Below are 14,878 nucleotides of genomic sequence, written 5' to 3'. Positions count from 1 at the left end.
TATGGCGGAAGTTAAAACAATAATGGGAGCTATTATTTGCTCCTGATTGATTATAAGAAGGCCCCCTATTTAAGAATTCCCAAGAATGACCGGCACAGATTATTACAATTGGTACAAAATTTAACAGCAAGACTCATCTTGAAAGCTTCTAAGAAATCATGTTGCGTCACTTATAAACAACTGCACTGGCTGCAAGTAAAACAAAGGATTACGTTTTAAACTTGTTGCCTGGTTCTCAAGGATTTACATGGTATGCAATCCACCTAATTTTGTAGCGAAACATGTCATTACCTCCTTGAAAAGTCTTCCTCGCCACATGAATAATGAAGTGAGCTTCAGCTCCACACCAGAACCCTCCAAAGCAAAAGTTAGCCTCCCATCCCTTTCCAACATGGCCGACCCCTATCACCCCTGACCTCTATAAGAGGAGGGCCGGTCCAACCCTTCAGCCTGTTTTTTTTGGTCTGCGCTGCAGATTATCCAGAGCGTGTTTCAGGTTAGTGGTTCCAGCTGTAGCTGGAACTGGGGTCTCTGGTTGGTGGCCCTGCTCTAGCGGGCCCTAGGACTCTGGGACCATCCTCCTTCCTTCCCCCGGTATCAGGTCTGGGACGGTTAGGCTCTGCTTTAGCAAGCCAAGGGTTTACAGGAGGCCGGGCGAGGGTATCTGGGGCTTTGACTGCAGTTGCCCTGTCCCCTTGTCCGTGAGGGCGGAGTATTTGATAGTTTTTCTCTTTCCCGGCCCACCCCCCCTGGTTTTACTCCGTGTTTCCCTGTTGTGCATGGTGATCGTTGCTGGATCAGCTTGGGGGCTTGGGTGTGTGGTGGGGGCACCCGGCGGTCTGTTCTACAGACCCCGGGCGTGCCTCCGTTATGTTGTTTTGTTTTTCGTGGGCCCCATGGGGCCTCACTGAGGCCTGCACTATCCCGGGTGAGGTGCTGATGGGCGGACTCTGTCTACTCTATTACTGTGGCTTGTCGCACGCCCGAGGCTTCCCCAGCATGCTAAGTCCCTCCCTTGCAGCATGGCTTTGCCTTTCCTGACCCAGAAGCCGCACTGCCTGTATTGCTGGTTCCGCTCCTGCTTACTTACCGGCACTCAATGCTGCTTCCATAGGGGCCGGAGCTGGCTGCTGCGGGGCTCTGTTTCCCTTGCGTGTCTTGGTGAGATGGTTTGGTATTGCTTCTGTTGCCCGTTTCAGCTCCTGGTGAACCCCGGTTTCGTTGGGCCTTGCCTCGATTGTTCGTCTGCTGGGCACGGTCTCTGCGGGCTCGGTTTGGGTCCATGAAGCCCCCCTGGGCCGGGCTGGACGCGCGTGCACTCCCAGGAGCCGCGCGCTGCTGCCTTTGCCTCTGACGTTCCCGGTCCTAATAGGGCTTTGTGTTCGCCCGTTCCTCAGTCCAGGGGCGTGCAGCCTGTACATTGTTTATGTACATTGAGTGGCACATGTCCATGTCAGGGTGTGTTGTGGTCACTTTCTGGGCATATGGTTTGTTTGCGGTGTCTTGCAAGGACGCATGCGCGTTCCGTTCTCACTCACGATACGACACTGAACGTGGTTTATGGCTGTGTGTTTGGTGATCTCTGCTCTTCTGCTGCCTGTCAATTTTTCGTCTCTGCCGTCTCATTGCGCTGTGCCAGTTCGTCCTCTGGGTGAGTGTTCGTTATATTTCCTGGTGGGGTTTCAGACACCAGTTGCTGCAGTCTTTCTCTCGCAGCTTTCCTTGGATGGTAATGGTTCGGGCCTGGTTGTTGATTGGCTGCGTGGCCGCCTGGGTGCTTGTTTCGGTGGCTCGCTTCCTTCTTGTGGAACGTTATTGGGATGATTTGCTTGGTCCCTGTGCTGGGCAGTCTCGCTCCTTCATGCTGCGTTCCCCTCCCTGCCTGGTTTGCTGTGCGCTCTGCTGCATGGTGGCCGTTCACTTCCTTTTTGGTTGCTTGGCCTTGGACCTGGTCCCTTCCGCTCTTCGGGCTCTGTGGACGGCCTTGTGGGCCTTCCACTTTTTGCTGTTGGTCGATTGGGTTCCCTTGATGGCCGGGGCTTGGGAGTTGTTTCCTGTGTCTTCCTGGGTCTGTTTTGCCTTGTGCCTGCCTGGGTTCTCTCCTTGGTGCTTTGCTCCCTTCCGGGGGGTCCTTGGTGCAACTGGGGTCCATGTCCCGCCTGTTTATTCCTTGCAGGTGGGATTGTGGTGCCCTTCGTTTTTTTGGTTGTTCACTTGGCGTGCTAGGTTCCTTCTGCACGTCTTTCTGTTCTTGCGGCTCCTGCCTGTCTGTTTTGATTGCGTCTGCTTCCGCTGCTCCAGTCCTCTGGTGGTTTCGGCTCTCTCACGGTTGGTGGTCCGCCGTGCAATGTTGCTGTCTTACAGTTGGACTGCGTCTCTTTTTTGCTGTGGCTTTTTGTTGGGACGCTGTGGGGGGATGCCCTCTGTTTCTTCTGTTCCGCTGTCAGGGCTTTTGCTCCGCTCTCGCTTTTGGCTGTCACTTGGGCGGTCTTGGTGTGTTTGGGCCGGCTTGCTGCTTTCTGTTCTGGGGCCTGTTGTGGCTCTGGCTCTGTGTGATCTGGTTCCGTGCCTTCTCTGTCCTCCTTCGGTCTTTTATTCAGGCGGATTTCTGGCAGCCCTAAGTGTCTCAGGCGTTTGGGTTTTCGGCCCTCCCGGTGTCTCTCTGTCCCGGGCTGGTGCGTCCTGCTCGTGGTTGCCTCTCTCTTGGGTGATCCTTCTGCTCGTCTGGTCTTTTGGGTTTGCTTGCTTCGCTGACATCCCCTTCTGGGCCTTTGGTCTCTTGTGAGTTTCCATGAAGACGATTGGCTTTGGTATGTGCTCACTTCGTTATTCATGTGGCGAGGAAGACTTACGAGGAGGTAATGCCCCGGTTACTTACCTGTAATCTTCATTACTCCGAGTATAGTCTTCCTCCCCACATGAGTTCCCATCCTTCCCTCCCTGTTTGGCTATCGGCTTCAAGTTTCTGCTTGGTATTTTCAGTCTGAAGGGTTGGACCGGCCCTCCTCTTATAGAGGTCACGGGTGATAGGGGTCGGCCATGTTGGGAAGGGATGGGAGGCATGGGAGGCTAACTTTTGCTTTGGAGGGTTCTGGTGTGGAGCTGAAGCTCACTTAGTTATTCATGTGGCGAGGAAGACTATACTCAGAGTAATGAAGATTACCGGTAAGTAACCGGGGCATCAGTATTTACCTGCACGTCTCCTACGCGTCTCCTCGGACACCTACATAGTCGTGCCTACATTGCTTAAACATAATCTTGGAGGACGAAGCTTTTCTGTAATAGCACCAAAACAATTGATCATATTCCTGCTTATTTATGCGCGGAAACTAAATTTCAATACTCTAGAAAGGGTTTAAAAACGTGGCTACTTACGCAAGCCTATTCTTGTTGATCCTTTTTTTGTGACTCTTGATATATCTCAACTGATCACATTAACTACTACTAACACTATGAGTCCAGCTGTCTTTTAGTGCAGTAATCTCACACCAAGTAAATACTATACAGCAGGGTGAAATATCCACCAGATATAGCATTACATCATCATTCTATGATCCACGACTCAGAATGGGGAAAAACGCTTTAATAGTACATGTTTCTCACTGTTCCTAGGTGCAAAAACTCAGAATGATGTGGTTTCCCGCACACAAATTATGCTTAACTAACCTGTCAAAAAAACATGTGGAAAAACTCAGGGGGGCGGTAATTATATCAAAATTCCTGATCCCTATTAAAGTGCGAACTCCGATTTGTGGCTGAATCAGGATTCCCGCGGGAGTCATCATAAATGCCGATATGTTTTTACAAATGCGAAAATAAAACACATCACATCATTTCTACACCTTCTGAATACACTTTCAGAAAAATAATAAAAATCATCACAGCAAATGCGCTTTTTTCTAAAATGTACATAACTTTAGCACGAATAAGCATTTCACTAAACGTGTATATATATTTTTTCTAACCTGTATAACTGCAACTTGCTTTTGCCACTGTTTTGTTTTAACTCCGTCGTTCTTAATTTGGCCTGCGAAAGGAACAGTGTATGTTTTAACATCTGGGAATTTGCACTTAACAGCACAAGCATAATTTGAAAATTGCATGTCTTACCATTTGTTCCAAGCGGCTGTTTCTCCAAATCCACTTGTGAGCTGTAATAAAAGTGGAAAAGTGAAATTCTGACTCTCAATAAGATATATTTCTTTTAAACCATATTTGGTGTACATTTTTGATGAATTGCTGACCCACATGCGGAAATTAACCCTAGCAGCCATCAAAAAATAAATGTATTATCTATTTTTCAGGTTTTTATAGGATATAAATCATTAAATGAAGAGTGCATACGTTTCATGATTACTGCGCTAGATGCATCAAAGCACAATATACACCACACAAAAATATGACCATTTGGCTTTGAATTTATCTTGCCCTTGAAAGACAAAAAGGAAAAGAATTGGCTTAACTCTAATGCAAAGCGGCGGGAAGGCTAATCTCCACTTAACACCTAGTTAGAGGAGCTTATAGGTGGAAAGAAGTGTAAATTCCCGTTTATCTGCCTGCATTAGCCACCAAGTGAGTGCAACGAGACAGGGACTGCCACCGAGCACGAGAAATCGTTCGCCTTTACCCTCCTATGAATATGCGACTATGACACTATTGATGGTTTCTGTGTAAGATCCACATAGACCTGCATTTCAATTGTCATTTTATAAGCATCTGGTGGCAGCATCAGTCACGTCCTGTAAAACCTCAGTTACGTCATTAACAATGAGTGCAAGGAAAGCCCACATAAAGAGAATCTCCAATCACCTACTAGCTCAAGTTCTTTCTCCAGCAGAATGAAAAATCTAATTCACATCCTCAGGCATAGTGAAATGCAAATATATTGATAAAGCACAACGTAATCCAAATGTTTTTAAGAGAATGGGGCGATCAGTTGCTTTTATTTCGTAACAGACCAATCACTGTATCTTCTTTTGATTGATAATGGTGGACAATGTTGCAGACATACAAAGTGCATTCAAGTTGCGAGATCTTCCTGGCTGGTATCTAACAAAAAATGACCAAATATTGTATAGTGTATATAGTATCAGGTACTGCTGTGTGGAACCAACAGGAACACTTTCTAACCCACTGTTGTGAGGTAGTAGGGCAGGTCTAATACACTACGCAGTGAGGGAAATAATCAGACACAGGGGCAATGCTATTGATTAGTGGGCCAATGACCACGAGCGGCCATTCCCTCCTTTATTTATAGCCTCGGGCCACGCCTGGCCCGAAGGTGTGAGTGCGACACTTCCGGCCTCTCACGGGGAGAACAACAGGACTGCTAACCTGTCACATCCCATCTCAACTCAATCTCTTTTTCTTTTCTTCAGACAGTGGCTCGTGGTATGACTTGCAAAGTGTCTCAGCCGAGAGCTTGGGTGGGGATTTTCTCGCAAGCGGTACCTGGGGTGCCAACCTTGGCCATCTAGGCATTTGGCTGCCTAAGGGTTCGCTTTTCCCGGTGTTGGGGCAGCCTCAACCAATGGTGGGGGTTGGGCATCCAGCTGGTCGTCCCGCCGGTTGCTTTCGTCGGCCCCTGGTCCTCCCTCACTCCTTGCGACGTTGTCTTCTCTAGCTGGGGTCAAGGGCTCTCTTTCCACTTCTTTTAACCAGGAGACATTCCTGGACACCGTTTCTCCCTCTCTCTCCGTGGTCACCATGGTCCTTTTGACATCCCTCACTGTCCAGTGACCCAGTTCATATGGAGTCCGGAATTTTCACCCGGGCCTCCTGTCCTGGATGATCACCCGATCCCCTGGTTGCAAACCTGCATGCCTGGATCTTCTCTTATGGCTGGCTGCCCGATTCTGCCGTTCTCGACGTTCTTGGGCTTCCTTCTCGTTATATGTGGGGGGTGTTAAGCCAGGACACACAGGGATGGTGTCTCTCCGTGGTTCTTTGAACATGAGCATCCCGGGCGCTTGTTGGGTGGTGCTGTGTGGTGTGCTTCGGTAATCCCACAGAAACAGCTGTAGTTGGCCTTCTGGGTCTGGGCATTCAGCGCTGGCGATCCGCAGCGTCTTGTTGACCGTTCGCATAAACCTTTCGATTTCGCCATTTGCTTGCGGGCACTGGGGGTGATCCGGGGATTCCATACTCCATGAAGTCGCATAAACTCGCAAAACTCCCCTCCTTGAAAAGGGGGTCCATTGTCGCTCTTGACCTTGTCAAGGCATCCGAACATTGCAAACACCTTTTCCAGTACGGGGGCTTCTCGGGTGAATGCGGAGGAGCTGATGACTTTGACCACAGAGTATTTCGAATAGCTGTCCATTAAAACCAATGTCATTCTGCCATCCGGAAAACTCCCGAAATCTATGCTTATTTTTTTCCCATGGTGTCTTCGTGGGCTCTTCTGCCTGAAGGTGAGCCGGGCGCTCTGGAGCACTGGTCGGTTGGCAGGCTGGACACCATCTCACGATCCCTTCCACTTGTTCCTCCAGTCCTGGGAACCAAATATTCTCTTGCATTCGGGCTTTCATTTTCATGGTCCCTCGGTGTCCTCCATGAGCCAGCTGGGTGGCGTGGTAATGTAGGGCTGCTGGGACTACAATGTGGGACCCCCGCAACAGGATTCCATCCTGGGACACACACTTAGCTCATTCCGTACTCTCCAGATCTTGGTGAGGTGTTCTTTCTCCTGGCCTGACTAGTCGTTAGCGTCCATTAGGACTTGCAGCCACTCTCCCCTTTGGACAGTGTTGCGCACCTTGATCATGACTGTGTCAGCTTCTGCTGCTTTCGCAATGTCTGCTAAGGTTAGGGCCTTAGGGCATGCAGCCACAGAGATCATGTTGATGTGCGCCTCCATTGCTTTGGCTTCTCGTAGCCTTCTGCCGAGTTCTTCGCACCTGGTCGATAGATCACCTCCATCTGATACTGCTTCAGACCGATGGCCCAATGCTCAATCCAAGAGGGTGGATGAGACACTGATCCTTTGAAGAGGGGTACCAGAGGCTGGTGGTCGGTGATGACCTTGAAGGGTTAGCCGCAGACATAAAGGTGGAAGTGCCTGCATGCCTACCTTATGGCTAGAGCCTCCCTCTCTATTTGGGCGTATCGTGCTTAGGTGGGTGAGAGAGACTTGCAGGCGAACACCAGTGCAGCCCATCTTTCTTGTTTTGTGCCACTACTGCTCCTAAGCCCACCAGGCTTGCATCTACAAGGAGATCAATGTGCTTGGCAGGGTTGAAGTACATCAGGGTGGTGTTGTCAAGGAGAGCACTCTTGATAGTCTGGAATGCTGCTTCCTATTGTTGTTCCCACTTCCACTTGGTGTCTACTCGTGTGAGGTTCCTTAATGGTTCCGCGATGGTGACGGGGTCTGGAATGAAACAGCCACAGTACGTGGCCACCCCCCAGAAATTTCTTGTTGGAAGAATAGGCACTTCTCCTGGTTTAGAGTGACCCCATTGTCTTGGAGGTGTTTGAGGGTGCCTCGGAGATGCTGATATTCTCGTCCACCGTGGGGGAGTGAAAGAGAAGACGTTTAGTACACCTGGCAGTCCCATCAGGATTTCTCATATTGAGTCCTGGAACTCCTCTGCGACTGAGGATATCCCAAAGTCGAGGCGCTTGTAGTGCCTCAGACCCAGATGGGTGCTGAACGTTGTAATGTATCTACTCTCTTCTGCCAGTACTAGTTGGTGGTACCCCGCATTTAGGTCTAGGTTTGACAACCCTGGAATCCATCGACGTCAGACACTATTTCGCCCATTGTTGGTGTGATGTGGAGCTCCCTCTGGATGGCCTATTTGGGGAGGCGCATATCTATGCATAGTCTAATTTGTCCCGGTCGACGAGGTTTCTCTGCGATAACCATAGGAGACACCCAGAGGGTTGGCCACAAAACTCTCTCAATTACTCCTTACTTCAAGCTTCTGTAATTCCTGCTCCACCAGTGGCTGAGGTGCAAAGGGATTTGTCTACGGCAGAGTACCATCAGGGTCACCGAGGGATCAATATGTAACTTCACAGGAGGTTGTTTGATGCACCCTAAGCCCTCAAAGAGGCTCCCAAGGTTTTCCAGTACATCTGTTTGGTCGACTTGCACCCTTCTTGCGAAAGTCACCAGGCCTAGATGCCCGCTGCGTGACTGCAAAGTAGTATATCAGCCTCTTGGTTGGTGACATGGACGCTTGCGACATTTTCGTGGTCTTCTGACTGGATCGGTACAGTCATCTTCCCTCGTTGTGGCAGAGGTGATTGACTGACGTATGTAAAGATCTTTGTCTTGATGGGTACTAGCATGGGCCTGGGGTGTAGTCCGTTGTATTGCTGGACCCCCATGACGTTTACGGAGGCTCCTGTGTCGATGACAGCCTTAACGTCTGACCCGGCTATCTTCACAGTACACCAGGGTTGGGGCCTTCTTCGCTTCTTCAGTCCCTGGGTGAAAGAGACTAGATATTTTTCATCCTCACCTTCGTCTTCTGTTGATGTATCTTTAACTCTGTACAAGGCCTGCACGTTTCCCTTTGCAATGCTCCCGGGCGCGAACGTGGCGTTCGACAGTTGGCGCACCATTTTCCTTATGGGCTTGTCGCTCTGGTTGTCTCTCCTATGATTCTTCTTCTGGCATACCGATGCAAAATGATTCGGGATTCTACAGTGGGCGCACATTCAGCCTTGCGCTGGGCACTCTTTGATGGGGTGTTCTTCTCGCCCACAGTACCCGCACTTCCCTTTCGGGGCTTTATTTTTTTATTTTGTTTATTTATAAAGCGCAGCATTAATCCCGAGGGATATCAAGGCGCTCGTAGCAATTATCATGGTGAGTTGGCTGAAAGTAGGACTTATTGTTTAGGAAGAGGTAGCTGAGTGTAGGACTGTAGGAGTTATTGTTTAGGGAACAGGTTTGAGGTGGACGGCCTCTCTGTCCACTCCCTCTGTCTCAGGTTCTCACAGTATCGGCTCGCTCAGTCTTGACAGTCACGCTTCTCTCTGGTGCTCGTGTCAGGGCTAGGTCCATCTCATCCGCCCTTGCCGCCGAGAGGTCATATGTCCAGGCTAGGACCAGTATTTCATCCAGGGCTTTGTTTGGTTGTCACAGATCAGCCCCTGTAGCATCTTGCTGCGGCACCCCTGGATTATATGGGCATGAATCTCTTCTTTGGGTCGGTCGTCGGTTGTGTATGTTCTTGCGAGCTATTGCAAATGAGTGTACAAAGAGTCAATTGACTCTCCTTCGCTCTGTCGGGCCTGACGCAGTTTATATCGCTCGAAATCCGGATTCAATTGCAGATCGAAGTGCGTGATGAGCGCTGTTACAGCGGCATCATAATCAATAGGTGCTCCTGGGTTCGGGAGATGTTTGAACAGGAGGTACACTTCCTCTCCTGCATAATGAAGGCGTAGCAACTGTTTGACCGCACCTTCTGTCTCTCTTGTCGCCACAAGTAGTTTTCCAGGCGTCCTAACCACGTCTTCCACTGTAGGGATGCTGTGGTGGAGTCAGCGAACTCACTAAACGGGGGTAGTACGCCGTTAAGGGCGTGCTGAATGACCATGTGGCTGGGTTGCAGGGCTGCATTCTCTTCCTCCCCCATGTGTGGACCTTTATAGGTGGTATCACCATCACCTGGACTCTGTGTATTGTTATATTGATTTCTTCCTGTCCTCTGCTTTTCCTTTCTCTTTCCTTATGTTTCCTCAGCCTTTGTGCGCCTGTTCTCACTCCTCTCCTTCCTGTCCTTTTGACTTCTTTCCTTTACCCTTGCACTTCCCAATGGTTGTTTATTTTTCTTTCTTTCTTCTTTTCATCCTGAGCTGCTCTTGCCCCTTGTAGGCACTCGGCCTCTTTCCCTCACTGGGCCTGGTGGTGCCTCTCCTCCTGCAGCACAGGTGTCAGGCACATGTAGGGGCGTGGCGCCCTGCCGGGCGTCTTGGCTCGCGGTAGGCCGGCTGCCGCTGCTGGGCCTGGGCACTCTGGATAAGCGTGCACGTGGCAGGACAGTTCCTGGGGGCAGAGCGGAGCAGAATGGTGCTCGGCGGGTGAAAGCTGATCCTACCTGCTTCGTAGGTGGAGGGGTTGCCGGTCACATGATGACGCGTCTCCAGCTGTAGAGAGCACCGTCACCGGGCACAGTACTCGGGCAGCTTTGCCCTTGCTGCTAAGGGGTGGATGCCACCAGGTGGTGACCTCTGCAGTTGTTGGCTGATAAGCCCGTTTCCGTCTCGCCGCAAGTTTCGTGAGGTAGTAGGGCAGGCCTAATACACTGCGCAGTGAGGGCAATAATCAGACATAGAGGCAATGCTATTGATTAGTGGGTCAATGACCACAAGAGGTCATTCCCTTCTTTATTGATAGCCTCGGGCCACGCCTGGCCCAAAGGTGTGAGTGCCACCCTTCCGGCCTCTCGCTGGGAGAATGACAGGACTGCTAACCTGTCAAACCCATCATTATACAAAGGCTTTTATACACGCCATTCACTTCTGGAAGATATTGACTCCTTTGTTCAATCAGTGGAGAATTTCTGGGAATCAAATAGAGTAGTGTTATCTGCAGGTACGACCCGGGCAGGTAAGAGTGGTGGGGCCAGGTGGGGGGGATATTTCGACAGGGAAAATTCATTATTTAATTTTCACTTGTCATCAAATCCCCCACCACACAGCCCCACCGCCCCACCGCTCTTACCTGCATGGGCCACGGCTGGGCATCTGTGCACTCCAACTAAGCAAATACAGGAGAGGCATACTCTCAGTATTACCATGTATATGGTTAGGATGTTGAAACATCCTACTATAAAGCGTCCAAGAGATTATCAGTAGTAGGTAGATAACTGCTGTGGGTTAAAAAGATTAGATGTCCATCTTACAAGCAAGATAATTCAAACACATTGAGGGTGGTTAATTACCTCACAGGGAGAAGGCTGCAAAAATGTCACCAGGTTGCTTCAGTTGACGTTGAAAAATAGTACTAATTACCATATCTGTGGGTTTTGTACTTTTGAAAAAAATGTGTTCAACTGAACCTTCTCCAGCAGCAGCGTTCTCAGGGCCTGGATACCCTCAGGGGTGATTAGCTACACTTTATAAGTCCGGATTACTTGATGGATCTACTGAAAGGCACCCAAATCCTTTCCGTTCGACTGTACTCCATTGCTAAGTGAATAAAAAACACAGACGAGATTCTATTCTACATACCAGACACGAATAGTATCTGTTACCGTGCATGCTAAAACCATGCATGGCTCAACAACGCAGTCTATTCCACAACTGTATCGTTACCCCAAATTAAAACTCAAGTCATTACAACAACTTGCTTTAGGGCAGGCTGAACTTTGGAATAGTTTAAATTATTATTCCAACTCCAGTTGATGTATCAGTAGGGAAGGTGTTGGACTTACAATCTAACACCAGTACAAGATCACATTCCCTAAAGTAAGTCGTTGTAATGACTTGCATTTTAATGGAACTCGTGGTAACATCGCAGTCATGGTACTGACTACCATGTAAAGGCACTATGTTGTAATGCCTGTGTTGTATTAGAGGTTTCCCACCAGACACCAGTGCTTAGAAATACATGTTCTATGAAACACAATCATATAAATCACTGGCATAAAGGCAGAAGCAGGCTTGATATGCCAGAAATCATGCCCAACTAAAGGAAATATTCGATAATGTCTATGACATTAGAACAGGCATGATGCAGACAACCCTGATACAGTTCAAAAGGCACTCCAAAACCTGAAGAAAATGAGAACAACCATTCCATTTGAATCAAGACAAGCTGTCACCTAAATGACATGAGGCCTACTGGGGACATTCAGTCTAGGTTGTAAGGCTGCAAGCACAATTGGCAAAACAGGCACCAACCCTCAATAGAGGACTAAGACACCCATTAAAAAAACAAACTCCTTTTGTCAGATCATCAAGCTGAATTAAAACAGAATTTAGTTGAGACCAAATATTCCAGATACCTCTCATACTCTACAGAAATATATACAAGGAAGACCCAGCACAGCAAATTAGCAGGACAGAAAATCACAAGAGCAGTGCAATATCATGAATAACACAATAGGGGGACAAGCAGAAACTACAATTCACCTAAGAAAAGACTGAGTAAGAATGTTCTGGAATAGTAAACTAACACTGTATTAAAGGTGTATGACAAAAAGAGAATCCTACACTCTACGGACCATTTCAAAACCTACCCCAAGACATCCCAAAAATGAATCCAATTTAAAGGCAAATATGATGTCATCCATTAAGGTTCACAGTCTGGGGATGTTCCTGGTGCCCAAGCATAAGATCCAGGGTACTCTCAAATGCGCCTCATCTTGAGTGATTAGCATTGCCCGAAAGAGGTCCACACTAAGATCAGGTTAGCCACAAGGCCCAACCCCAGCCAAAATACACTCAGAAGGCAGAAGCACACTGATAGCAAACCCATGCTGTCAAACACAATGGGATTTACTGGCACAAAATCAGCCCATAAACACCCACTTGACACTCTTACGGTGATAGAAGAAAGTTTGTGTCTAATAATGTAGGCTTATAGAAACATGGTTAACAGGCAACTGGATTACCATCGCCAAGGAGATGATCATTTGTTTATCCATCAAGGCTCTTCTTTATCACCCATTCTATTCAACATTTTACACTTACCCTTTTAGAACAACTCACTGAACAATACTGTCAAGAATTTCAAATATATGCAATTGATAAACATATCCAGCAACAGCTGAAGACTTAAGTTTGGAAATCAGACCAGGTTAAGAAAATACTATCAAACATAAGCCTGAATGGGGAAGTAAAGAGAAACTTTTCAATAAATGAGAAATGAGATACACTCTCCCTAGTCGAACTTGTGCTTCATAAAAAGTATCCCATACCAAACTCGTTTGCTATGAGGAAAATATTTGACTTCTATTCAAGCACCCTGCTGGCAAAGATTTTTTTTAATTATTTTTCTTCATTAGATCATTCGCCCAGTCTAGTAGTTGAATGCTTCATCATCAGGTCTCATCCTGGTCCCTAAAAAACAGGATGGGCTTGACCATATTTCAGGGAGCACTTTGAATATATTTCATGAAACTCAGCCACGTCTCAATCTTCAAAAGAGCATCAGCATACAGTTGCAGTAGCAAATTGTCTCAAAATATGCCTCATCAGGGATTTAGGGAAAGCAGATGCAGCAGTATCTATACCCATCAGGATAGAAAAATAGAGGTGGCATCACCTCCAAAGTGGCAGGCAACATTAGTAGCCATCAGCAGCAGCTTTCAGCAAATCGCAGATCCTATAAAGGAAAAGCTCTGGTAGCATGGGAAAGTGAGAGACTCTGAATTTAACTCGAATCACTCAGTAATATAAAAGACAAGAAAACATGCAGACAACAATGTTGTGGATCAGGTCACTCCAGTCCAGTGAGAGGACATCTTTTGATGCTGAGCAGCTTCGTTCTACCTTTCCCGCGAAAAACAAACGGAGTTCACAGTCTACTATCAAATATGTAACAGATATCACTAAACATTTGTACAGCTGGAAACATCTAACTTTGGTTTCCAGAGAAGTTTATTGCAGTGTCTATTCTATAATTTTTTCAATATTTCACTGAGTAACAATGAACAACACTAGAGACAGAAACATTTACTGCCAGATTTCAAGTTAAGTAATAGCTTTTCTATTTCATATAAGTAAGCATCTTTGTTAAAATGAGTGATTCTCTATTCAGTATTATGTGAACACGGGCTAAATAGGAGGTTCAATCTAAGTACATCGAGAATATGTGGCTTAAGAAAGGAGCACATTTTATAAACTCTGAACATTCTGCAACTATGACAAAATCTAACCAGATCACATTAAGGTCAAGTAATCAAATACATTTGGCAATGATTCAGCAATTTCTAAAGCCTTCATTAAAGGAAAATTCAACAGCAGTCTGCCAGTGAATATGGATGCCTGGTGCGCATTTCGACTATGTGCCATTTTAAAGTGCATTTTCATGTTAATACCTAAGGCAAATTATCATTTTTTTAAATTAATTTGTATATACATTTTCTAGCTCTTTTAGTATTATGAATCTATAAACACATTAGGGTTAGCTGGTGAAGTGTACTTACTAAATCCATTACATTCCTGGCAAGGTTCACAATTAACTCCTATTAATGTCTCCTACCTGTTACCTAGTATGCTATGCATAATGAGAAAGGATAGCTAGAAGATAAAAACAGATATCATCTACAATTTTCAAAGAGCATCCAACTGTGTATATGAAATGTTTTAAACCGAAAGTCGTCTGCCCTTTGCTTCTGACAATTGATAACTTATTTGGGCACGGTTACATTATGTTAGTGGCACATTTTAAGGCAGGTTTAATTGCTAATCTTGCATACAGAGAAAGTCAGCAAACACTTGTGCGAGCATTTTATATCTAATTTAGTCAATAAGCGTTTCATGCCGTACAGTAATTTTTAAGGCTAAAAACAAGAAGCGAAAATATTAATACATTACCACAGTTGAAATTCTACCTGAGTGTTAAATTTAAACTTTAAAAAAGCAGGAATCCAAAAAAATCTGTAAATACCACAATTAGTAAAGTGCACAATTTCAAAGAGTCAGGGCTACAGTAGTTCCTAGTTTCCTAAGTATCCACAAACCTATATAATGGTATCACTCATGTAATAGACTGAAGTGAAACCCACAGGAATGCCGATTTCATCTTTTTACCAAAGGGTGATATATATCAAAATTACACGCAGGACAGAAGAGTACTAACAAACCTCCAGCAGAAATATCAAGTAATATCCCTACAAACAACAGCATTTTCCTAAACGTCAATGATATACCAGCCGTTGAAAACATAAGAACTCTACTAGATGATACT

At 46.7% G+C, this 14,878-nt stretch overlaps 1 protein-coding gene across 1 annotated transcript in view; it reads right to left on the bottom strand.

Moving 5' to 3' along the window:
- The window catches only part of LOC144819448 (V-type proton ATPase subunit S1-like protein), a 183,119-nt gene that overhangs the window by 107,180 nt on the left and 61,061 nt on the right, over positions 1-14,878 (bottom strand). The window contains exons 2-3 of the mRNA XM_078677334.1: positions 4,111-4,151; positions 3,966-4,027 (exon numbers count right to left, since the gene is read on the bottom strand). Of these exons, the coding sequence (XP_078533460.1) occupies positions 3,966-4,027; positions 4,111-4,151 (103 nt within the window). The remainder of the gene's footprint in view (positions 1-3,965; positions 4,028-4,110; positions 4,152-14,878) is intronic.

This window comes from Lissotriton helveticus, chromosome 2_1 (genome assembly GCF_964261635.1).
Source record: "Lissotriton helveticus chromosome 2_1, aLisHel1.1, whole genome shotgun sequence".
NCBI classification, from domain to species: Eukaryota; Metazoa; Chordata; class Amphibia; order Caudata; family Salamandridae; genus Lissotriton; species Lissotriton helveticus.
This window is presented reverse-complemented; position numbering and strand designations above follow the sequence as displayed.